Source organism: Crocodylus porosus, unplaced genomic scaffold (genome assembly GCF_001723895.1).
Source record: "Crocodylus porosus isolate Cpor-Errol unplaced genomic scaffold, CroPor_comp1, whole genome shotgun sequence".
Taxonomy (NCBI): domain Eukaryota; kingdom Metazoa; phylum Chordata; order Crocodylia; family Crocodylidae; genus Crocodylus; species Crocodylus porosus.
Window position 1 is genome coordinate 7,368,542 of NW_017728932.1, and position 26,761 is coordinate 7,395,302.

General features: G+C 43.1%; 1 protein-coding gene across 1 annotated transcript in view; it reads left to right on the forward strand.

Moving 5' to 3' along the window:
* The window catches only part of WBSCR17 (Williams-Beuren syndrome chromosome region 17), a 311,468-nt gene that overhangs the window by 57,073 nt on the left and 227,634 nt on the right, over positions 1–26,761 (forward strand). The window contains exon 3 of the mRNA XM_019545487.1: positions 17,248–17,431. Within this exon, the coding sequence (XP_019401032.1) occupies positions 17,248–17,431 (184 nt within the window). The remainder of the gene's footprint in view (positions 1–17,247; positions 17,432–26,761) is intronic.

The window sequence follows — 26,761 nt, forward strand, 5'->3', positions numbered from 1 at the left end:
GACTTTTTTGACCTTAAAGTAACAAGTCCACAGCTGAATGAAGGGTAATTAGCAGGGAGAAGCACAAAGGCAGTTGGAGGAGATGCATACCGTATTTTCTGACGTATAGCATGCTCCCATATGTAGTGCACACCTTGCTTTTGAAGAGGAGCCTGAAGGAAAAAAAATCTTTGTGGGGAGCAGCAGCAGCTGGGGAGCCAAGCCTGCTGACGCCAGATGGGGCCTATGAGCCAACCTGGCATGCAAGGTTTGGATCACTTGCTGAGTCTGACTCTACATGCTGACTCCAGGGGCATGTGCCAGGTCCAACTCCATGCACCAGCCCCGGAGCTGGGTTGGACTCTGCATGTTGGGTCCAGGGCTGCACAGCAAGTCCAGTTGCATACCAGCCTCATGTACTGGCCTGATCCGAGGTCACGTGGTCCACAGTTCTGGAACCTGGGTATCAGGGGAGCAATGGCAGCATTAATTGCCATGGCTCTGACTCGGAGCCATGGTAATTAATTCCGCTTCTGTGCCACCAAGTTTCTGGACCTTTGGAGATCTGTTTTTCTTGCATATATTATGCATCCCAATTTTTACTAACTGGTTTTGGGGAAAAGTTGTATGTTATATGCACAGCAATATGGTAGATTGACTAAAAATGTCTCTTGTTCCAGATGCATTGTATAGCATCCTGACTTTGAGCCACTTTTTGAGACCAGGGGCAGCGGTGCCCAGGGGTGGCAGATATGAAGTTCTTCATAGTAACCAGCTCTGTAGAAAGTACCTTAATGAGGACTGTTGAGAAATAACTTGAGAAGGGTGACCTGGAATGTGGATGCACTAGTCTTGTGCAGAAATCTCCAGCATAAATAAATACAGGTTCATACTTGTCAAGAGAAGGGAGTATGCAGGTAAATTGGATGAGCATAGCAAGAACTCTAGCAAACTTCATAGCATTCTCTGCACTTTTTCTTTATCTACCTATCAAAGGCTCTGTTAGTGAGATACTAGTCTGATTTTGTTCCTGCTGTGTCTTGTTGTCATCAAGAATGCACAGTGAATGTGTGACCTTTCACATAACAAAGGCAGTTGGCCCAGCTCACTTTGTTTTATAATGTCTGCACTAAAATGTGGCATTTGCTTTCTTACCAAATTAAAAATAGATGACTACATAACACGAGAGAGCTTCTTTTGTTGTTCTGTAATAGGCTTATTTGTAGACAAAGGAAATGTTTCACAAAAAGCAAAAACAACTATGCATTTTTGTTTTTTACAAACAATTTCACATGGAAAAATGTAGGAGGAAGAATGCAGAGTGCTAAATGTTAACCTCTTGGATGGGAATTAAAAAAAAAAAAATGTTTGCCTGAGGAATATTTTTTTTTCTTTGTGGTGGGAGAGGGGGTTGTCTTGTTTGTTTTGTTTTTAGGGCTCTATTCTGTTCTGTCCAGTGTTTCATAATACAACCTCACTGATGACTACCTTTCTAATAGCATGAAGGGACCTTGAAATGCACTGTTGTAATATCCTATCCATTTCTTCTGGGTAGTAGGCAGGCAAATAATTGTTGTAGCTAGCCTAATTTCTAGGTATCTTATATTCTGGGTACAAAGTGGAGCTTACTCTCTTGAATCCAAATCTACTCCACGGTGATTCCATCAGGGGAAATGGACAGAATCACCCACATGTGCCTGACAGCGATTACCCCAAATAACAACTGCCATTTAAGTGGCCAGACTATAGGTCCATCTTGCTCAGCATCCTGTATCACACAGTGGCAGAGAGTGGATGCTGAAAGGGAGAGGGGACTGAGTATGACCAGTGTGGCAGGGCACTGTGGGTACCTGCCACATTAAGGGCCTGAGCCAAGCTGCCAGCAGATGCCTGATTGCAGCACCCATTTTAAATCCCTGGCTGCCTTTATAACCAGATCAGTTCCTTGCTGGCAGGGGAGGCAACAACATTGCCTGGCTGCAAGGCCACTGGTGTCATCCTGGAGGTAAAAGCAGGAGCTGTAGGGGATGGTTGGGAGGCTCCTGGTCCTGGGCATGACTGAAAACTGCACCCTGCAGGGAGTGGGTGGCCTGGTGGGGATCTCAGAGCTGTGGGAGCCACCAGGAAATTCCAGGCCAGTGACCACCCTGGTGAAAGGTGAGTAGGGGTGCCTGAACCCCAGCCCTCACTTTCTGGTGGGTAGAGAGCAACATCAGTGGCCAAGCACAATGACCTGCTGCTCCAGGGGTGGAGTGAGAGTCCCTGTGAGACCCTGGAGCACCAGCCATGGTGTGTGCAAAGAATAACATCAAGGGAGGAGTAGAGGCCAGGTAAGCTGCTGGAAGTGCCTGAGCCAGTTGAGGAGAGACCCCACAGGGACAGGCACAATTTCAGGGGCACCTGAGCCAGGAATGGGGAACCCCACTCTAAATGCAGGCAGGAGGTAAAGGCCCTGTTGAGGGACTTGACTGGTCCATGCTGGGGCCAGGACCTAAGGGTCAAAAGAGCCAAGGGCCCACTGCGAGGGACGCCCGTGATGAGCGCAGAAGCTTGGGGTCCCGACTGGGCCTGAGACGGGGCCAGGACTTACAGAAGCCTGATGTGGTAGATTCAAGTGTGTGAGTAGCTCTGGGACATCGGTAGAACTAGACATGTTCATAGAATTCCTTCTGTATGGGTTTGCTGAATATACAGTTGTGGGCAGAGTAGGACAGTCTGTATAGCACCCAGTCTGCTTTTAGGGCTTGTTAGTTTGGTAATATTGTATTACACCTAAAATACTATTAAATATATATATATGAAATATTACCACATTTCTGTGGTTTTAAAACATTAGATATATATTGTCTTATTGCAGATGCTTTGTTGGATAAATGTTTAGCACGGTGGTTCAACATGAAAATTTTTCCAGTCGTGTTTTTAGGATGGAGTTGAGAACACAGTTGTCAACAACAAAGTCGTGACTGAGAAGGTTTTCAAAATGCTCCTTCCAATGAGTGTTGATGGTTCCCCTTTTCTTTGATCAGGTCTCCTCCATCCTTGTGTCTCAAGGGGGTTGGTCCCCAAGTGCTCAGACCATAGATGGCTTTAGTGAAACAGCTATGCATATTGTGGATATAAGTGAGATGCGGAATCATCTTTGCCTTGTCTTCCCACCATCTGTTCTTCATATCACGGGTCCTCCTTTGGACCTCTGCCTTGGCATGTTGGAGATTCAATTTATTTTGCTTGCGGTTGATGTCGTTCTGCCAAGCACAAAAGGCCTTGCACTTGCTGTTATCAACTCTTGGATCTCCTCATCATTCTCATCCAACCGGTCTTGATATTTCCTGGTAGAAAATCCAAGCGTCTCTTCACAGGCACTGATGACAGTGGACTTTCATAGATTTCATAGACATTAGGGTTGGAAGGAACCTTGGAAGATCATCGAATCCAGCCCCCTGCCTGAAGGGCAGGAAGTCACTGGGGTCATAGGATCCCAGCAAGGTAAGCATCCAATTTACTCTTGAAGGTGTTCAATGTAGGTGTTTGAATAGCCTCCGATGGCAGGCTGTTCCAGCTCGTGGGGGCTCGGACAGTAAAGAAATTCTTCCTTATGTTCAGCCTGAAATGGTCTTGCAGTAGTTTATGACTGTTCAACCCCGTCATCCCTTGGGGCGCTCTGGTGAACAAACATTCCCCAGATACTGGTGGTCACCCCTGATAAACCTGAATGTGTACCCCAGGCGTTACCAGCATTCTTCCATTCTTGTTAATTGGAATTTGCCAGTTTTTTGTTGAGATACTGATGGAAGAGTTCTTGCTTGCTTGAGTCCTTATTAGATCTTGGTTTTCCATTGGCATTGCTTTTGCTGCAGCTGTCATTTGGGAGGCAGTCTGAGTGAGATAATTGAGCAGATGATTCGGTGATCGGGCCAGCAATCATGAGCTCCTGGCATAGCTTAAGGGGCTGCGGACATCTTTGCAATCCCGGCCATGAAAAATGACATAAGTGAGTCAGGTGCCAGTGCTTAAACTGTGGGTGTTGCCATGATATTTTGTGCCTGTCTTTCTGGAAGAACAGGATGTTGTTGATGGCGAGTCCCTGTTCTGTGCATTTGATCAAGAGAAGGATGCTGCTGGAGTTGAGCTTTCCTGGAGTTGACCTATCCTTGCCGATAGTTCCATTCCAGACGTTCAGTGGGTCCGTTTTGGAGGTTGCTAAAACCACCTCCATGAAGCTGGCATTCTCTTTCCTGTTTACCCTTCCAGAAGAAGGTATAGCCACCTCTCTTTTCTTTGAGCTGCCCATCACCTGCTTATCGGGTTTCTCAGTGCAGCAACGTCAATGTTGTGTCACCTGAGTTCTCAAGCCATGACTGGTGTGGACACTCTGGGCGTTCACTATTAAAATTGTCCATGAGGGTCCTGATGTTCCATGTCCCCAAACTGATTGTGTGTCTTTGTTGATTTTGACCACAATAAAAGTGGTCTCACTGGATGTGAGGTAGAATCCGGGCAGGTAGAAGGTAGACACACTTTGTTTAGGGCACTTTTTTAGACCTCTCCCCCTGTGGGGTGAGCATAGTGGATCCTAAACAAGGCTGCACAGTTGCAGTTTTGGTACTTTAATCCAATGGCAAGGAGTCAAAGATAACTGGAGATCTCATTCTGCTGCAGCCTTCATCTGCCTTCACAGCCATTGCGATTCTGACATCTTCTGCCATTCAGGACTTGTAGACCCATGGCTGAGGGGCTAGGAATGCTTATTATAGTGGCAACTTGTATTCACCATGTCACAGCACCATTAAAGGATATATGTGGCTTTTCAGGAGGGAAATCATTGCCATCTGCTGTCCCCACCACATCCTGGTGGTGCTGCCACGCGTATAAAGGGTAACAGTACAGCTCTGCCACAAAACCCAGTCAGAGATGATCTCAGAATCCCTCCAACCCTTAATGAGGTGACAGAAGCTATCAAGCAGATGAAGAATGAAAAGGCACCTGGAGTGGATGGAATCCCTGCTGAAATCTTCAAGCAGGGGAGAGATGGACTTGCATCACAGCTCCATGCCCATATCTTAAGGAGTTGGAATGATGAGGAAATCCCAGATGACTTGGCAATACCATTATTGTGACAATTTTCAGATGCAACTGTGGAAATTACAGAGGGATCACCTTGCTGCCTATCACAGGAAGATCATTGCGAGAACCATCTCCTTCCACTTGCTAAAGAGCTCTTCCTGGAAGCTCAGTGTGGGCTTAGGATAGGAGTGGGCAATTATTTTGGCTGGAGAGCTACTTAATGAGTTTTGGTCTCTCTCTCCCCCTCTCTGTCCCCTGCCCCCTCCTGTCACCCCACCCAAAGCTATAGCATGTCCCAATCCCAATCCTGTCTCTCTCTGTCTCTCCCCTCCTCCCTCCCTCTCTGGAGCTGTAGCATGTCTTGATCTCTGGCTACCCCTTTTCTCTCCCCATAGCTATACCATGCCCCAATCCTCTCTGTCTTGTTCTCTTTCCTCCCACCCCTGCCCCCATCCCCATCCCCAATCTGAAACCTGCCAGCCCCATCTGCAGCTTATACCACCTGCCCAACATGGTGGAAGCACCCCCAGGCAGGCACATGGAGGCTGGAGCTGGAGTTACCTGTGGGCTGGATCCCATTTTTGTAGCCACCTGCCTCTGGGCCAGATAAAATTAGTTGGTGGTTTGGATCTGCCCACCCCTGGTATAGGTCACCGAGACGCACAACTGACATGATCTTCACAGCTGGCCAACTGCAGGAAAAATGCCAGGAACAACATAAACCTCTCCACATGGCCTTCTTTGACCTCACAAAAGCCTTAGACTCTGTCAACTGAGAAGCTCTGTGAAGGATCTTTCCTTCAGTGCTGTAACTATTAAATGTCCTGGGGCTGATCTGAACATAGGCCCACCCACCCACTTACCTCTCCTGCCACACCTTGATGATATTGATTGAAGGATGCCAGTAAGGTAGGAGGCTGCCTATTTACCTGTCGTGATGCCAAGGGCCCATATACACAGCTCTGACCATCCTTGTACCATGTCCCATGCCTTACAGATAGCTTCCATGTTCTTCCAGTGTCACACACTGGGACCTGAGCTCCAGAGTCTCATGCCCAGCTCTTCTGTGCAGCCTCAGATCTCACCATGAGTCTGGGCGCTGTCTCTGACCCCTTGACTTGGCCAGGACCAGGAGGCTCCAGCCATCCACATAGCTCCTGCCCTTACCTCCAAGATATAGTGAGCAGCAGCTCCATCCGGGTAGTGTTCTCTCCACAGCTGCAGCCAGCAAACTGCTGGCTTTGCTGTTCAGGACCCTGCTCTTATAAGGAATAGCTGGGCCCTGTTCCCAGTCAGGCCCTGGGAAATCCAACATCGCCTGAAATGTGCAAGTGCAGCTTTCGGACACTTGAGGAAACAGGTGTTTGAAGATGGTGACATCAGATCTGAAACCAAGCTCATGGTTTATCAAGCAGTTTTGATCCCCACCTTACTGTACAGAGCTGAGATGTGGCCAATGTACAGGAGACATCTAAAGTTCTTGGAGAAGTACTGACTACAGAAGATCCTTTGAATCCAGTGGGAAGACAGACGCACCAATGTTAGCATGCTTTTGCAAGCAAACACCATGAACATTGATGCAATGATCATCCACCATCACCTTTACTAGGCCAGCCACGTCATCTGGATGTCTGACTCCAGACTCCTGAAACAGGTTCTATTTTCCCAGCTCAGTCAAGGTGTATGCACAAGAGGAGGGCAGAGAGAGTGCTTGAAGGATGTCCTCAAGGCCAATTTGAAACAATGCAACACCAGCATCAACTCATGGGAGACTATTTCCTAGGAATGCCCCAAATGGAGTAAGAGTCTGCCGCAAGGATCTCAGTATTTTAAAACCTTTTGACGACAACAGGAGACAAAAAAATGTGAGCACCAGTAACAGCATCTCACTGAGTCAAGAATTTGGAGCCACCCATCCCTCAAGGAAACCCATTCCTGAATCCCAGATCGGCCTCAACAGCCATCTTCAGACCCACAGCTAAGACAATCATAGAAAACAATCATCCTTGCCTGTGAGGGATTGCCAAAGAAGAAGGAGTGTTGTCAGGGGTGGGTGAGTGGGGCAGCAGCTCCAGATGCCAATTTAAAGGGATTGCAATAGTGGGAGTTGCTGCCCCTCTGGGCACAATTCTTCCGAGTTGTGCTTCTGCATGTCTTCCTAAGAGACAGCCAGGTAGCAATTTTTCATAATGCTTTTTTCCCCACTGGCCCAGAACCTTAAGAAATACCTCCCATATTTATGGTTCAGGGGAATGGCGGAAACAAACCAGACGTGCGCACACACCATTATTACAAGCAGTCCCAACCCTATATGGAGGAAAAGAGAAGAGGGTTTATGGGCATTTCTTGTTGTTTGTCATGAAGGAAACAAACTGTGGCAATTCTGAATTGGGCAGGTTAAACTTCAAAATAAATGGAGTGAGAAACCTTGGGAACACTATATACATAACCAGCTACGTGACCTAAAGGTGATGAAATGCACTGAGAAACTGCAGTGTGTATTAAAACCAAATGGGACCTAGATCACCCAGGTTTTTTATGCCTCCTTTGATCTTCCTTCTGCCAGCTTCTCATCTACCAAAAAACGTTTTCTATCCAGGAGACATCCCCTAGAAAGATTCTTTCCCTCTGCCCTTTGATTCTTCTACTTTCAGCTCTGCAGGATTAAAATTCTGCCGTCTGAGATATGTATGTTGCTCTTTTTTAAATCAGCTGGAACCAGAGGCTGGAATTTTTCTTTTCTATTAACTCTGTGCTGAATTGGGGTCCCTAAGACCATCAGTCTTGGATCCAGCTTGCCAAGCTGGAGAACTGCATTTAATCCAAACTCAGAGCATTTACTCAGTGTCTGAGCTGGCAGGGTCTCAGAGCACTTGGGTGACATTTCAATACCCTGTGAGAGTAAATTCAGAGAAAGATATGGGGAAAATGATTGCTAAATTCCTCAGCAGCCACAACGTGTATCACTAATAGATTTCTGTATCTAATTAACTAGCATTGCCATGGCATTTAGGGAATCCAGTCATGGGGGGGGGGGAATGGGGGATGAGCTTGGTGTGGGGGTTAACCCTGTTTTTCCTTTTAGACATTTGTGCCCCAGCCCCTTGGTCACCTTTTTACCTTTTTTAATAAATAGCACCTATGAATCGCTGGAATCAGGTGCTCCTCTACATCAGTTTGGGCGATAAGATTTGTCTTAGGGATGTGAAAAGTTTAAACAATTAATTGTTGAACTGATAAGTGCAGTGATAACTAGTTAACTTACTGGTTATCCTTTAGCTGGGGCCAGTACAGTCAGGCAGGGAAGTGGGGAAGTTAAGCCACACAGAGCCCCAGTAGGAACCAGAAGGCAGCAGGGCAGGCGGCAGGGAAGGAAGAGCAAGGAGGAGGGGAGCAGGGCTAGTACCCATAGTCAAAAAGGAAAACAGGGAGCAGCCTAATAGCTCATCATCAATTAAGCAGTTAGCTTTTCCTTCACAAGACCTCCCTTCCTCCCAGAGCAAGGCTTTACCTGGGCTGTGTTGTCTGGCAGGGCTTGCCTCATCCTCTCCGTCCCCCAAGTCAAAGGGCCCTGGGAGCTTAAGCCATTCGGCAGCTTGAGTCCAAGCTCCTGTGTTATAAGCTAATTGTTTAACTGATATAATTAGAGGAGGTTAAATGATAATTTTTAAAACTATATTTACATCTCTAGTTTATTTATAGCCATTAAGGGTAGTGGGTTTGTGCTCTTTTTGGGTACAAACAAATGTTTGTGGGACCTGGTTTAGGTGGCGTACTTTAAGCTGCCTAAACCTAAACCAAGAGTGGTTCCAACAGGTGTTCGCCATCGCTCGGAATGGCACAGACAGTTCAAGGTAAGTAACTCAGAGGGGAGGGGAGGAGAGACTGGCAGGATTGGGAGTGGGGAGTTGGTGGGTCCAGGTGAGCTGGTAAGTCTGCATGGGATGGGACGGGGTGGGGGGGTTGCCAAGAAGAGAGTAGCTAGGGAGCTAAAAATCACCTGATATGGGGTGGGGGTAAGGTAGCAGCAGCACAACCCTGGGGCTGCGGCAAGTGTCTGAGCTTTCCTAGGCCTGGGGCTGTGCTGTGAATGTATGCAGGCATTCATTAGGCTGGTTTAACCCATGCATTCGTCTAGGTTGGTCTAAAGTTAATTCTCTTCCGGAGGCGAACTAAGTTAGATTGGGCACACCATTTTTTGGGCAATTTAAGCCCATTTTTGGGCACTTTAAACCTTTTGAACACTTGCATGCCCAGGCATTTAGATCAACTTAATTTTGGTTATAGCTATATAAATGTAATGCTTATACATACTCTGTCTGGCCTTCCTGCTAATGCACTTCATCCACCTTGGCAGCTTCACATGCATTATCTTGTGGCTGGTGTTGTCAGTCATTTGATCATGGTACACATGCCACTCCATTTGGCAATAGCCTCCATATATCAGTACATTCACTGTAGTTGTAGATCCTTTCTTTCAAAGTATATGTATCTTGTACCTTCTGACTGAATGATGTGGATTATTGTGTCATATTTTATTCTGAAGAGCTTTACAAGCTATATACCATTTACAGGAATCACTTTGCTCACAGCTGGTATTTAGGCACTTAGGAGTGGAATGTAGCAGCTGTTAACACCATATAGCAACAGTACACCAGTGATTGAGAGCAAGAGCAAAGGAAATACCTTATCCATTTGAAGCTACATGAGGGGTATAGGGTGCAATTAATCAATTTTAAGCCAAATCATTCTCTTGGGGAAAAAAATCCTACATCTTTAATGACCATAAATGATCAGCATTTGTGTTTGCATCCTCATTTGAAACTTGGCACCTTGAGATGCATGTTAGCCCCTGGAGCAAGTCATTTCAGTACAAACTTTGAAAAAAAAAGCTCTAATTAAATTACCAAGAACACTTCACTCAGCACTCTTCCCTTGGAAGTTTCCCATCCAAGGATTGACTATTCAACCCTGCTTAGCTTGTGAGATCTTTTGAGACATGAGCTTCAGATATCATGGCTGTTCCAATAGGTCTGTGGCATCTTCCAACTTTGGATTGGTTCTTATGGTAAATCCTGTCTTTATTCTGGTAGTCGCTAGAGGAGCATATGTATGAATCAAATTCCTGAACCCTTACATCCTCAAACTTTGTAACCAGGTTCAAGCTTTTACTCAGTTCTAGTCTCTGTGACTGGCTGAACTGAACCCCAGAATTTAAACACCTTCAGTTGTTGGAGGAATTTGTTAATTTAGATCCAGACTTTGTGGCAAGGGCCGGTCCTTGTCCATAGCTGATCATGTACTCCCTTACATCCATGGTATGAAGACATAACCAAAACCAGCTGTTCTTGAAACTACTAGTAGAGCAGTGGTTCTCAACCTTTTTTGTACCAGAACCACTTGCAAAGACAGATGGCTTGGTCTGACCCACACCCCCCTGGCCATGTCAATGCCTAACCCACAGTGCCCTGCCTCCCCTACCCTGCTGCAGCCTCGGTACCTGGCCACCTTCCCCCAGTGTCGGCAGGCATCCGCCCCCTGCCCCCACACCCATCCCCTCCACACACACACACACACACACATACTGCCCCCCCCTCACCCCGATAGTCCCCAAGCCCTGGCCCTCCAACCTCTGCCCTCCATACACTTAACTTCATTCGGCTGCTGAGGCTGCTCCCACAACCTTGCCAGACTGCAAAGGGAAACCCATGTTTTCACACATTTTCCTGGCACTTGATCACAACCATTTGAAATATTCTTGCAGGCACTTCTAGGTGGCAACCCACAGATTGAGAAACACTGTAGGAGGGGGCTAACTTCCTGCAAGTTCTTGGCTTACCGTCTTCTCCCTGGAGCACATTCTGGTTCTCTTTGATAACTCTCTTAAACATTACAAATGCTTACATATATTTTCTTTATGCTTTGCTGTATAATATAGCCTTTCAAAACAAACATCACGTTCCTTAAAACTATTTACCCTATTATGTTCCCTTTTCTGGTAATTTTAAATCTTTCTGAATGGTATTATAAAGAACATTTTGGGGGGATTCTGCTGTGGATGGTCTACTTTTCTCAGAGATCTGCATGGTATTGCAAAAATGTCTTTTCTTGTGACTCCTCTGACATGTGCCTCTTTCGCTGCATACTGTTTCTGTCTGTGGCTTGATTTTTTACCATTTATTCTACCACTTTTCTGCTCTTCCCTTCAGAGAAAGTTTCTTAGTCTCCCCCACTCTTAATTCTGCACTGTTCGTATGTTATAGGAAAGGAAGTCTGATGGCTCCTTTTGTCTTTGTTTTTCTTCCTTCCTTCATTAGTATTATCCATTGTAATCTTCCCTATGTCACCAGCATATGCCACATTGCTATTTCTTTATGGTTTTGCCTTTCCCTACTTTAGCAAGGATTGACTGAAGCTGTGCTGATAAATTGATGTTTCTTACGACAACAAGAATCCTGTCGTCTTAGTCCTCCTTTCAGAAGTGTTCAGCGTGACGGTGAACTGCAGTTATAAAAGCGTCTGCTGTTTCTTTTTGTTCCTGGAAACCCCTGTTAAATCTGGCCCTTTCATATATAATATTCTGTCTGTTTGTGAATGGGCATCAAAGAACATTCATTTTGTTGTAGTCTTTCCTCCGCAGCAAGGGGTCAGGCAGGATAGCAGCAGTGGCTTAACCTGTAGCAATTAAGGACTTTATTTAGTATTCTTGCACTTTCTCCATCAAACCAAAAGCCATCTGGTAACGCTTGAATCTCAAAACCGAACTCAGTGTCCCTTACAGCAGAGTATTACAGGTTCCATTTTTTGCAGGTGTATGGGGCTGCATTACTTTACTGCTGCTCAAGTTTCTTTCTGGCTTTTTCCACTTGCTCTTTGCTCAGCGCTCAGTTATGGTCTTTGAGAGTCTATTCTTCTCCATTATTTCTTCTTTAGAGGGAGGGATTCACCATTTCAGACATTGCATGGTGTGCTATCCTTGAAGCTGCAATTCAACAACATCTTGCCCTGGAAATTCCCCATTTGCTGCCTTTCTCCTGCAATATGTGGGGTGCCAAGAACTCCACCTGGAAGAGCCATTTCATTCCAAATGCACCCCTCTTCTCAGCGAAGGAAGTTTCCTCACTAAATCATTATACAACAGAAATTAACATTTTTTTTCAGTTATGCTGAAGTACAGGAGAACACTCTCCCCAGTTCCACTATGCCTGGGGTGTCTGTTTGACTGGACACTAAAAATGAAGGCTATGTATTGTATTATATTCCACTTTACCAGAACCCTTCTCTGGTCCAGGAAGCTGCCATCTCTTTATGAAATATACTGCCAGTTTAAGAGGAGAATAATATATTTACTGTAACTGTCCTCAGTGCAGGAATAATTTTGCTGTGGAGATTAAATTTTTATATCATCTTGAAGAAAACTAACGCTTTTTCAGTCCCTAGGGAATTTGATGTCTGGCTTTTCAGCAGGAGTGGCCCCTATATTAACAGATGTAGGCAGAGGCATTTTTTTTATTGCTGCAGTGTCAGAGAGGTATGCTCCTTTTATCCCAACCTTTAGCCTTCTGGGAGATTTTGAGACGCTTTGGATAAGTGGAGGTTAATGATGGACTGCACACATAAATGGTAAGAAGTTTTGTCCACTTCAGCATCTGGGCCTTACACAAGCTATGTGACTCTCCTGAGTTTGCAAAATCGACCAGAAAATCTCCGAAAATCAGGTCTTGTCATGCAAGTAGGGGTGTTTATCGCTTACAAAAAAGGATGGAACAAGCATAAAAAAGGCTTTCTGGCAGGAGTTAGCCTTTCTGCCTGGCCAGAAGAATGAAGATTTGGTTTCCATCTTGTGAATGGTTCATGTTGGTTCGATAGGTGTCAGAACTGGTTCACCCTTCCATGTTTCCGTGTGACCATTAGTGTCTAATGATTCATGCTTTCTCAGTCTTATGCAACCTGAAGGTGGTCGCAGGGGCTGCTTGTCCTTTGAGCCCCAGACAGAGGGGCCCCAATGGCTTTAAGCATGTAACTTTAAGCATGCAAGTAATCCCATTTACCCTAGTAGAATCACGTGCTCAAAGTTACAAGCAAGTTTCTTATCAAGAGTGAGCCTGGTTGTAGGACCCTGTTATGCTAGAGGCTATATAAACACCAAATAGAAAGAATAATAATTCCTGCCCCAAAGACGAGAGACAGAAAGACAAAGATAAGGGGGAAGCACAAATAAAGGAGGGGACAGGATTAGTCCATTGTAATCTTGTATAAAACTCATAATGGCAGCCAAGTCTTTTCAATTAGACATTTGGAAATGAACTGGAACAGGAGAAGGGAACTATAATTGTACAGAGCTGTTCTGAGTTGGGTTTGAGTTCTTAAGATGTTGGGCTTTATGGGCACCCGGCTGAAACTGTACGGCCATATTTTTAAGGGTTAAGTCAAAGGTGCTCAGTGAAGATAGAGAGGAGTCCTTTTTAATAGTTCTGTACATCTAAGTAAGTAAAATAAAAGTGTGTAATTAAGGCTTTGCTAGATCAGATTTCACATCCAACTGTTCTTTTCAGCCCTCTTTCCTGAGGCATCTTCTAAGCCAATTGGAAACAAACTTTGCTTTTTTCCCCCCTTCCGTTGAAGTTTGGCTGTGAATACTTTTCCCTGCCAAACATTTCTTATTCCTTAGTTTCACACACCTGAAAACAAAATGACACTTTGGGTGCATGATGATCTTTTCTGACAGCGTAAACTAGAGGAAGAAATGTGGACCTACACAGAGCAAAATACCTTGATCCAAATGGTCACATCACATGCAGGAATTTTCATTTTTGTGACTACACCTCTGGGTGCCTTTGATATTCTGATAGGACAGCATTGAAAGAGAGGTCTTTTGCTTGTTGCAGATCTTTGACCCATTGTGGGTGAAATGATTGCATTGTTTAACCAATTTCTTTCACCGATTGAATGGCTTGACATGGGTATACCTCTGTATTTTGTCACAGCATGTGCTCAAGAAGGAGTAATGCAGCAATATTCATATGCAAAAATAAGCAGTAGTGAATAGTTTTAGCTGGTGGATGTGAATGTGCCCCAGGTGCGTTTGTCTGCATGGAATAAAGGAGTTCATGACAGTGTGAGCATTTTATTCAAAGATGCTGAATTAAAGGTTATGTCTTAACCTTTTTTGGGGGGGGGGAGGGGTGGAGATCTACCATAGTTGACTGAGAAGCTACATTTTGGCAAGACTTTAAACCTCATTTACAACTGGTTTCTTTAGCAATGAAGTGCCACCTCTGTTAATGCCAGGAGAGATGTCTGTGCCAGTTGCAGTGGGCCTGCTAATGTGGACAGCTCCCAGGGCCACGAGTATTTTTAACACTGTGTCATAGACCTGCAACTAATGTGATACTCTGGCACCAACAATTACAATGGGAAAGGGTTGCCAAGAAACCCTAGCACAGACAATGCTTTAATTCTTGTCAACATGTCATTATTCAACATATCAGTATTAACCAAGTGCACCAGACAGTAAGAACTGACCCTCAGCATAGCATCTTTGAACAGAAAGCTCATACTTCTATTAGGCAGGCAAGGTTCTTTGAGTAGGTGTGATTATCTTTTATTAGACCAACTGAGTAGTTGGAAAAAGCCAAGACAATTTTTTCCAACTAGTCAGTTGGTCTAATAAAAGATATCACACCTGCTCAAAGAAGCTTGCCTGCCTATGTCCTTAGACCAACACAGCTACAGCCAAAAAAACAGCTTACTTCTTACCCCTTCTTATGTGTATATGTTCTTTTAAAGCAGCAGTGGTAAAAGCAGTAAGGAGGAAGAAATTTGTAAAATAAATATAAATAAGCAAACTTACGGGTTCTGAGTTTTAAAAGTGAACTGTCAGGAGCTTAAGGCACCTGTAATAAAAGTAAGAGCATGCTAGACATTTTGGGAGTATTTCATAGCTCTCTGCTATTTCTTTCCAGCCAAGAAATAGCACTGTTAGAAGGTAGAGTAATTTCACACTCATAACTGATAGTTCTTGGTAGAGACATTTCATGAACAGAGTGAAGGAGAATGAATTAAAATAATGGAGCCAAATTCATCTCTGTCTTAGGATGGTATAAATCTAGAGTACACCTATACACCAGGGAAGCTATTCTGTACTTGCCCAGGTGCAACTGAGATCAGAACATGGTCCAGCATATCCTAATACAGCTTGTGTGACTCTGGGTACAATTACTCATGCAAGGCATTCAGATATGACTCAGGCCCCCAAAATAAGACATGAGCATAAAAATCCTGATTTTTTTTAATAATGAACTGTTTGGCTTGCCTTCTGTTTTAACATGATAACATGAGCTTCGTGACAAAATCATGAAAGCTGGTAATGATGAATTAAATTTCACTGAAAGATACTGTTTTTTTAAAGCATATTGGTTTTGCTATAATTCTGAAGTTATTTTCTCTCACTCTGGAACGTGAAGCAGTGATTTTCATCCCTACAACTTGCTTTTCCTCCACTCTGACTCCACCGTGCCCTATACCTTCCCTTCCTGAAGGGAAATCTGAAACAAAGAGATCAGATTTCAATTCAAAGACTGGCATTTTGGCAGAATTTTGCTTTTCAAAGAACATGTGAAAGGTTTAGGGTTGGTTCCAACATGAACCAATTCCAATTTAAATCTTAGAAGTTGCCACAAAATAGAATCGTTTTTCTCTTGTGAACTCCATTCTGCCTGGAATTATGTTGAAACTTGAGTTTGTGGCTATTTGGGCTGTGAATTTAAGGGTTCCCACATTTACGGTTTCAAAAAAGAGGACACATGATGGGGTAGGGTAATATAATTGTGGGAGAGGCAGTGATGGGCCCGTGCCCTGCCCTGCCCCTGAATCCTGAACCATAGTCCCCTGTCCCCCAGACCGTGCTGACACCCTTCGCTCCCAACCCACAGCCCCCTGGCAGTGCCTGTGCTCCCAACCCACAGTTCCCTACCTTCCCTGGGGCCCCTCACTCCCAAACTACAGCCCCCCCAGCCCTTCCGGTGCCCCTCGCTCCTGACCTCCAGCCCCTATCCCCCCACCCTCCACCCCTGCCAGTGCCCCTCACTCCCAACCTGCAGTCCCTGGCTCCTCCTAGCCCTGCAAGCATTTCCCATCTGCCCTGCCCCTGTGAGCACAGGCACCGATGCAGCCTGGCCATGCAGCTCCCTGCTGCCCTTCCCCTGCTGGAGGCAGGCACTTCCTTTGCCCTGCTGCAGCGCAGTGCCAGGGAATACTTCAGTGCTGAGTGGAGCAAAATCCCAAATCCTGGACATTTGTTGATATTTGAACAAACCTCCTGCATGGAGATGGGAGGACCCAAAAAAAAGACATATCCGGACATATGGTAACCCTATAATTAACATGATCTCTAAGGGGGAGGATTGTGCCATCAACTGCCTTTTGTCATTCTCTCGTGATCTTTATAACATTTCGATATCTTATTGGATATCTACTCAATTTTCCAGAGTTCTCTTCATTTTTGTGGCAGAGGGAACTACCTAAGGTTTTTGTTTTAATCAGTCCTCAGAAAGAAACATGAATCTTCACCAATGAAAAGTATTAGGTCTTACCTTGACTTCCAACAGTCACCGCCATTATAATTACTAGAACTATTTTCAGCAATTCATTCTTGAGCCATATTTTGTAGAGGTAGGCAGATATAAATAAATAATTCCATTTGATAAAGGTTTAAGTATGTTAGACTTTAAAAGTTAAGAAACCTATAAGGGGAAATTGTTTTTAAATCCACAGCATTTGTATGCTGTGCAGCGTTCATACTAAGCAAAAATTCATTCAGTTGGCAGTTCCCCAACCTTTTTCTATTCTTATTCCTTGTTCATTCTATTCTCCTCCTGGGGACATCTAACCTTACATGTAATTACCTCACTGAGAAAGGGAAGTAGGCATAAATAACCATAACCTCCCTAAGAACTGAATAGATGCACAGATCCCTGGGATGGATTGTCAGTTGGCTAGTGATGGGAGAGCTAGCCTGGGGGAAAATGTCAAAATTTGAAAAAGTTTTTATTCCACAATGGGCTGAAAAGTCAGAATTTCAAAATCTTGCAAAATAAACTCAAGTTCCCAGGAAAATTATGTTTAGTTTTTGATATTACGTTTTTGATGAATCTGCAGTGAATTTGTTCGTCTAACACTGATTTCTGGTTTGTCTTTCCTCAGGTTTGTCTAAGTCGCTTGGTCTCATTGAAGGTTATGGTGGGCGTGGCAAAGGTGGGCTTCCTGCCACCCTTTCCCCTGAGGAGGAGGAGAAAGCAAAGGGACCCCATGAGAAATACGGCTATAATTCCTACCTCAGTGAGAAAATTTCACTGGATCGTTCCATCCCAGATTATCGCCCAACCAAGTAAGTAGCTTCTTGCTGTATTGAGATACCAGCATTGTAGACCAACAGGTAGAAGCAATAAGCCAGACTTGTTGATATCCTTCATATTCTCAATGCTTTTTCCCTTCCCACTTCATTTATATGAAGGCCATATTGCTCAATAGTGAACAACTTTGTTAGCTAGATTTAAGCCAAAATAGCTTGAGAGAGAGAGCTTACCAGAGGATGCTTGCTTTATTTGAGTAATGTATTATTTTGTGTGGTCATAATTTGAGGCGGCAGACCACTATCCCCTAATGTATTCCATAGAGAATTCTTTCACAAAGGCTTACTACTCTATAGAAGTGCCTAATATTCCTTTTAGACTTCTAGGAATATCCTGTTGCCCGGTACGTTATCCCATGTTGTCCTTATGAGTCAGTCTAATAGGACTGCCTTTGGTGCCAGTTCAGAATTGCAAACCCAGAGGTGTTGCAATTGAGGAGAGGGAGAGATATTTGGAAGTCGCACCCAAATGGACAGATGAGCAGTCTTCCTTTTCTGCATTCCCTGACTCTGTTAGCCCAGAGAATGAGGGGACAATAAATGAACCCAAGGCCATGTCCACTTTGTCTTTAACACTTTTACTTGAGGTTTACTGTGTAAAACACCCATTTGTCTTTGCCTCTCAGGTAGCTGTCATCTTGCTCCCTCCCCCGGTTTATGGCAGTTGTTCAAGGACATTCTTGTGTGGTGGCGGGGGGAGGAAAGGGTAAAAAACCCCCCCCTGAAATATGGGTCAAAAAGACATTTCATTCAGTTTAAGGTCTTCTGGTGTTTCCTTTACACTCAATGTCATGCGTAGGCTCCATAGTCACGTTGCTGTGCTACCAATGTACTCATAAAGAACGCCACTTCTGTATGGGTGCTCAAAGGGACTCAAGAAAGGACTTAGCTGCTGATTTCAGCGCCTGTAGGGACACGGCCCCCAGAGTGCAATGCAAAACCCAGAGGTCTCCTACTCCCTAGTGAGTGCCCTAGTCTCCAGGCTGTTGTAATAAAAGGCAGGCACCAGCACCACCATCTCTTCCCCCAAACATTTTTGAATGAAAGTATCTGTGGCTGTTGTGCTTTGGGCTGAACTCACCGCTGTCACAATACATCAGGCATCCTTTTGAATGCATCTGCTGGGTATTTTGGGAAGCTTGGATGTTGTTCTACCTAGACTGCAGGGCTGAGGTGGGAGCTAAGTTGCTCGCTGCCCATGTTATGCAGTTCCAGGCTTGCGGCAACAGAGAACTGCAGGTAACTGAAACTTTCCACTCTAAACAACAAAGCAAGAGGTTCCTTCTTTGGTTAGGCTGCATTTTGGATTGCAGTATTGGACTTAGGTGGCTTAATTCTGCATTAAGACCTGCGTCTGGCTCCAAATATCTCTTAATAACAAAGTACTTTTTTTTTTCCTTCCTGATCGCCTTTAAGATTATAATGATAAGATGGAGAACAGTTGCCAAGTGAAATGACAAATCATTTTGCTAAGAGTTTGGGAAAATACATTGCTGCAAGTTTATTTGTATGAAGCTGAATTATAGATATGGGTTTCAGGAATATTCCTTGCAATAGGAAGCATCAAATTCAATAGGTCAGTAACATGACTGAAGGCTGTGATGAAATGCAGCTAGGAAGATACAGATTCCCAAAGATGTGTGCCCACTTGCTCTGTCATTAGACCATTGACAAGGATAACTACAGATGATAGGGAATAAAGAGAAGGATAAACATGTAATACACACTGGTAAATGGTTAAGTTGCTAATGGCATGAAAAGTTGTAGTCTCTTATTTACCAATATGCTGCATAAGTTTCAGTAAAATGCACTAAATGGTCTCTACTCTCCCCACCATGGCCAGTGGAAATGTTTGAAAGGATTTTCAAAGAGGTTGGTGCCATTTTTCCTGGTCTAATTTACAGTTCATTTGTACCGGCCATTCATTTTACTCAGACTTAGAAATCTGAGTAAAATGAATGGCAGGTACAAATCAGAACATTTGTATCTCTGACTACCTGGTTTGAAAATCCTACTACAAAGAAAAATCCTCAAGACAGGACTTTTTCTTACAGTTATCCAAGTTTTTGCTTCTTATTCACACTTCCTCACCTGCAACTCTGTCCTCTAGCATTACTGGCCCTAATTTGTGAGATGAGTTTGGGAATTTATGTTTTACTGTGATCTTTATGGTGTGTGGCCAGGGTGGACTCATTCCTGTATTTTTACCTTACCATTATATTATTAGTTTTGTTTGGGGAACGTTACTCTTCTTCCATTTTTTTTTTTTTTTTTTTTGTTATGCATGCATGGTTTAAGGGAAGGAGGTGGTTTCTGAAAGGAAATTTTAGTGTTCTACTTGTGTATTTTTGTAAGTGTCTCTTGTATATTATGAATAATTCAGTAATCTATTTGGGCACCTATACATGTGCTGCATGTCTGCTCTGACTCCGTGTCGTGTTTATTCAGCATCCCCGCACTTCAAAATGTTGAATGAGTTTTAGTTGAAGCACCCCTGCTGGCGCATATACGTGACACTATGGGCACTTTAATTAGAGTGACTCTCAGCCGCTGTAATTAAATTGCCTTCTTCCCTCACCAACACCCCCCAACCTCAAAGCATGTATAAATGCCCTTTTTGCTCATGTTTCTTCAGGGCTGGACTATCTTTACATTTTACGTGGCCATTTTGTATGGTTATGCCTTTGCATGGTATGGGTATGCCTTTGCTAAAGGATCTGGATAGTTTGCATTCTCCTACTTATTCCCAGATCTATTTTCTATTTTGTGGATGAAATTTTATTGCAATTTTATGATGGGTTTTATACAAATCATTTAAGTTGAGTATCCTGGTTTCTGATTAAAATAGATTCAAGTCAAAGGAAATTAGTCTAAATGGATTTAAAATTGCTGCATTAGTAAGAAAACTGTTGAAAACCCTCTGGCTGATGAGCATTACAAAGCATGTATTAATTTTAAATATAACTGTGAAAACGTATTGGCTCAGATAGAAACTACTTGGCATTTATAGTGCCCACAGACTCAAAATGTTAATATGTTGCCCAGCAAGGCTTTCTGTTCAGAGTCTCTTGTTCTGGATCTTTTTTCCCAGAAAGCAGGGTAGATTTGCACCTTATAAAGATAACAAATAAGGAAATGTCATATTCCTGAATGAAAGTTGCTCAGGGCCAGAGCTGAACTTTCCTTAGTTTGGGGAGCTTGGGTTCAGGTTTTTAGTTTGGCACTTCCTCTGCAAGAAAGATGCTTTGGCTTTTGGTAAATCACTGGTGTAATCCAAATTAGATAGTTCTGCCTGTAAAACGTCACTCGTGGCCTTTTGCAGCACTGATTCTTTCGATCTAGTCCCCTCTGGAGCAGAAGCTGCTGGTCTTGCCAATGCACTATGATTTAAAATGCAGGTTGTGTCCCCAAATAGAAGAACAACGTATTGATGCTGACAGCTGACCGAGGTATTCTTTGGGCTCAAGTAGGAGAGTGTCAGGTTTTTTGGTGCTTAAGGTCTGAGGTTCAAACTCTGACACTGAACAATGATATGACTCGTTACATCAAATAAGAACATGGATAGTTTTGATGCCAACTAGCAATGCTTGGGCTTGGACATTCAGTTCATTTACATCTTTGACATAAGATGAGATTTCCTTGCAACCTCCTCTTCTGCCTAGAAACAATCTCTGTCTGTATACCAGAACTGCTTACTGTGCTACCCACAGGCTACATGTGACCCACCAAGCTCTGAAATGCAGATCAGAGATATTCTCTCCTTGTATGTTTTTCACTGTGTGCAACTGAAGGTGAAGGACAAAGCTGATCAGCTGCAGGTTTTATTGCTGATAAACTCAAGGTGCAATTTCTACTCATCTGTGAAGGGAGATGAGAGGACAGGGAAAAGACTTGTGCATGCTTTATTTTTTATCAAAAGTGAAGCACATTTATGTGGCAAGCAGGCAGGCCACTAGTGTTACCATTGTAATGGTAGATTTGTGCCCTTGAACTTTATGCTGTGGCCCTGTGATGACTGAACACCGTAACGGTTCATGGCACTCCTAAATCTATTTGAAAAATAGGGTTGGATATATTGGATCAGAATAGTAGCCCACCCAGTCCAGTGTCCTGTCTCCAACGTCATTCATTGCCTGAAGCTTCAGAGGAAGCTCAACTATGAAATTATCTGCCCATCATTGGGTATGTTTCAAATGTTTTCTTTGCTTTTTTAAAAATTGCATCTAATATAACTATGGCATGCCTGTTTTTCATAGAAAGGTCTGCTCCTTTTCTGGAATCTTACTGCTTTCTAATTCACTGCTGCCTTATGGTTTTCAATTATGGGATTGAAGACTAGATTTAAGGAGAATAACGCAGACAAGTGTTGGGATTGCAGTATGGGAACAACAGGAGAGATGGTGACCTATTCCTGTTGTAGAGAATGCCTGGGCACTTGTCAACCGGATGAGAAACATAACAAAGGGAAGAAAAGAGCTAGATCAGCAAGGCTAGATCATATAACCTACTTTTTTTCTTTTCTCTTTACACCCCTCCACCTACCTGGTTCCACGAGTGTTTCTAGGAGAGAGCTCAGGAGTGCTACGTAAGACTTGCATTTATTCCAGCATGCAGCTGGTTGAACTAACATTTGCTAGCAGCCCACATGGCTTTGAGTGGAATGGGCAGGAGAGCTAGCTCCTCACTCAGTTATTGCTCAGAAATGTCCAGTTGAATATTAGCGGCACTAATTAGTATAATCGTTCTCAGCGGCAGGTTCAGGGTTTGACTCACCACTATTACCCTCTATTCTCAACCTGATTCTGAGTCACCAGTTAATTTCTGTGGCTGTTTTCCCTGATAATTGGGATAATTGGGCTCTTGGTACCATCTGGCCTCAAATGCTTTTTTCTTGTAGGCTTTATTATAGCCCTTGCCTCCAGGCATTTCTCCATGTGGGAGATGGAGGAAGAGACCGACAGTTTGTGAGGTTCAGGTGAACTCTTTTGCTCAAGCTGCTATCCTTGTGAAGCTGAAACACGTTGCAGTAGGTGTTGCATAGATATACCAAGACTGATGCTGCATATACCAGTGTTTATTGTGGGATTAATTATTGTAAAATTAAAAAAAGGAAATGGATGATGCTGTATATCAAGCTCTCTTGAGAGCTTGTTTTAAAACCATCTTTGGTAAGGGCCTTGTTGCACATTTATTTTAGGCAGCTCCTGGAGCTCTTAACCCCTGGATTGCCCACACATCAGCTCCTGAAACTAGTTTTAAGCACACGTTAGGCAACTTAAAGTTACACCACTCCAGAGCAGAATCCCTCTGATGCATGTAACCCAGCTCATGTTCCAATAATGTGTGACCACTCCCCACAGATGAGCTGCCCAAGTTGCAGTCCTTCAGCATCCCAGGATGAAGCATTTCCTCCCCCACATTGCTGTTCTCCATAGATAGACTTTCTGCCCCCAGACTTTACTGCCCAGGAGGCAGTTCTGGCCAAACCTCTGGGGGCATGACCTTGCCACCCCCACGGGTGCAACCCCACGCAAAAATGGGGTGCTGGGGTGGTGTAGGTGCTAAAGCACACAGTTGATAGCCCAGAGGTGGTAAGTTTGAGGCCAATTCCAACGAATCTGCAAACTTTGCTAAATACCTTGTTACACAAGGGCATGAAAAAGGAACCAGGATGTAACTGCATTCAATTATATATGCTCCAAGCAAACATTTATTTGCTCATTGTGGGTGAAACTTAGGACTGAATTTTTACATTTCTCTATGTAATCCTTGTTTCTCCTCTGCATTAAGACACCAACATATCTTGGTATCTTCTTTTCTCTTTAAAGGACAAACTGTACAAGATCCTGCAGTTGCGACAAAGTGCTTTTGCCTGTTATCTTTGCAAGAGCACGGGCTCCTCTGGGCCATTTATTTCTGGTATATTTGCCCACAGACCTATGGGCATTGGTATTGCATGTAAAAGTGCTCTTTGCTGGCAATTTCCTCAATTTCCATAGAAAATGGAACACTTCTGTTTACACATTTGTGACACTGTGCCAGTTACTTAGTCCAATGCCACCCATGCGTCGCAGTTCAGGGTGTTAGCCAGTGTTGATAAGATGAGGTGAGGAGAAAGACAGTGCTCTTTTTTCCTATGTTAGTCAAAATGCAAGGACAACATTTGACAGGAAATGAAGCTTCAGGGTCATTTCTTGGCGATCATTACTGTTCATCTCGAACAGTGCAGGTCAAGAACATCCTTTCTATCTTGTTTGAACATGACATTTTGTGAACGCTTTTGATGGTTTTGAGCCACCCTACATGCAAATCCTGGTCAACAGAAGTACTATAGGGTGTAGTGATTTTTTCTGTACAAATATAGTCAACAGATTTGCAAGAAGAGCAGGACAGCCTAATAAGGGAGAAGCCACCACAGAATTTAAAGGACGTAGAATCCTAGTTGATTACCGTTGAAGCCGTACAAATAAGACCTGTGTATCTTCAAGGGTCAAACATTCAGTTACAGCAAAATCAAGATCCTCCGCCCAAGTACTTGGGTAGATGAGGCTGCCATGGCAAAAGCCATACAAATGTCACCTTACGTTCAACCAATTTAGGTATTTTCAGGAGCTGTTTGGGCATCAGCAAGAATACATTAATTTTGTTATTCAAAGGCTTATTGCTACCAGAAACATTTCCCTGCCTTCTCAGTCTGATAGGTGCTGTTCCCCACCATATTCCTTTAGACCTGTGCTGAGACATACAAGCTTGTCTACTACATTACAGACTTAGTTCTATTTTAGTCAATGCTGATGAAGGATCTGGCCCATACTTGTACTGTGCGAAGTGACTAAAAATAGCATTGCCATTTTTTTTGTATTCATTCCTTCTCTTTGAATTCCAGATTAGGTTTGAAAGAGGCTCCAAAGACTCTTTCTAAAAGATCGCCCTACAATCTCAACCTGAGATGTGAAAATCAGTCTGGATTCTTTCCTCCTTCTGCATCATCACCAATAATTAAGATTCTGAAGAGTAAATTATGCCCTCATTTACACATGCAAACCCAGGCTTGAATCTGCAAATATATGTGTTCTCTTTCTGCCTCTTAAATGAAGATGCTGCAATTAGAACTTCACTGATTCTTTTGTTGATTATGCATGAGGCAGAGAATACATCTTGCTCATATAATGCCACGTTGGCTCAGCAGAACTGAAGCAAATTAAAGCTTGTTATTAAATAAGTGCTACTATTGCATTATCTTTTTTTTCTTAAGTGTACAGAACTTTTGTGTGTGCAGAGTATGTTGTTAAATTTTCAAGACTCGTGTTTGAACAACACACAAAAAGTTCTCTAAGAATGCTTATTACTGATTAAGCTCAGCAGTTGTGGGTATCACCTGCTTTTTTGTGTGTGCGCGCCTTTGGACTATATACTGCTCAACATCAGCTACATGGATATAGATATATACTAGGATAATATCTTGAGCTCTTTTTATTTGAAATTTTACATAGCTCTATTAAAAAAGAATAGGATTTAAAGATCAGCACATTACAAAAAGAAATTTCCAGTTTGGGGTTTTTAATACTTTTCGCAAATAGAAAATTTAATATGGTGACAGATAAGAGAAAAGTTAAAACTAAAAAAAAATGTTGTTATGTTGTTGCAAAGTGAAAGTTCATCTCCAATGACAATTTAATGCATATATCCAAATACAGTGTAATCGGTTCATTAAATGTGTGTCATAAGCCTTGTACTGCTGAAAAGTGCTGGAGGCTCTTCTCTGCCTTTGTTGGTATGGGACTGATTTTGAATGAGTAGAGTCTATTTTTGCTACTTTTATGGAATTATCTGAGATTGTGAGGTGCAGCATTGGCAGTAACCTTGAAGTTTTATGTAGCCATTGATTTTTTTTTCACTGCCACATACACTTACATATGCATATAATAAACAGATTTTCTTTCAGAGAGGTGATTAGCCATGTTTATTTGAAGGCAGAAGGTAGGGTGGGGTGGCACATTAGTCATAGAGTCTGATGAAGTAGGTTGCTGCCTACAAAACCTCATGCCTCTCTGAAGCAGTTGGTGCTCTACCTTCTGCCTGGTTTTCTTTCAGCAGCTAACATTCTGTCTGCACTCTCACTAAAAACAACAATTAAACAGTTTTTGCTGCTGCTTAGGCCCATGGCAGACATTACACATAAGTGATTAACTGGTTAATCATGTTTGAACAACATAGAAGACTGGTTAATCACATCTTAAGTAGTGACCCGGCCACACAGTCATTCAGTTAAGGGCATGATTATGTAGAATAAGTCACAAAGTTATTACACAAAATATTTTTAATATTTTATATATATATACACATATATATATATATATATATATAGTGTAATAATTTTATGGCTGGTTCTCATAGCGTCTTAAATTGAACATGCGGCCAGTGCTCCCAGCCTAAGGAGAACGCAAGAGCCTTTGAGACTCTCGTGCTTTCTGTGAGGCTGCAAGCACCGGTAAGCTCATTGAGGAGCATAGCAAAGATTGCTCCTTGCCAGTGGAGGGGGAGCCTGTGATTCTGATCCTACGCTCCCTTTCTACTGGAAATATAGCAATATTGGGATCTGATCCCACAATCACTCTTCCTGCCATGCACAAGTGGCATGGCATGAGGTACAGTTGTTGGGATCACACATGCAATCCCATCGCGCCTTTAATGTCTGTCAGCAGCCTTAAAGATTTAGTAACATGGTGCTCCAATGAACTGTTATATTATTTTTAAAATGTTACTTTTACAAAATATGTTATAGAAAATTTACTAACATAGTTCCTGATTCAGCTAAATTCCATCCTTGCTGACTATGGGATCATGATGCGCTTGATCACATACTCTGTGTTTTGATGAATTCAGAGCATGAAGGCAAACATCTGTATTATAAATAATTGCAGCTAACCTCTATGTGCAAAAAAAATGAACAAGGTACACTTTTTGATGCATTAGTTCTGCTTTTTTAAGAAAATATTCCTAGTTCATTTAGCCCCCAATTTGCAAGTTTCAGCAATTCTCCATGTGTTTTTTAAATACTTAAAATTAGCAAAGTGTGTGTGCAATATATACATGCAGGTGCAGTGAGTAATTGATAATTATTTTAATGCTTACATTATTAATATCTACTTGCTTTCCTATCTTGAGTATGAAAAAAGTTAAAAAATAAATCCTTTTCTGTACATTTTGTTTTTACAACTTTCTCATTTCTTGATAGAACATGACTGCTTCTATTCGGTAAACCATGAATGTTTTAAAATGCTCCTTATGCATATATATGTAAAG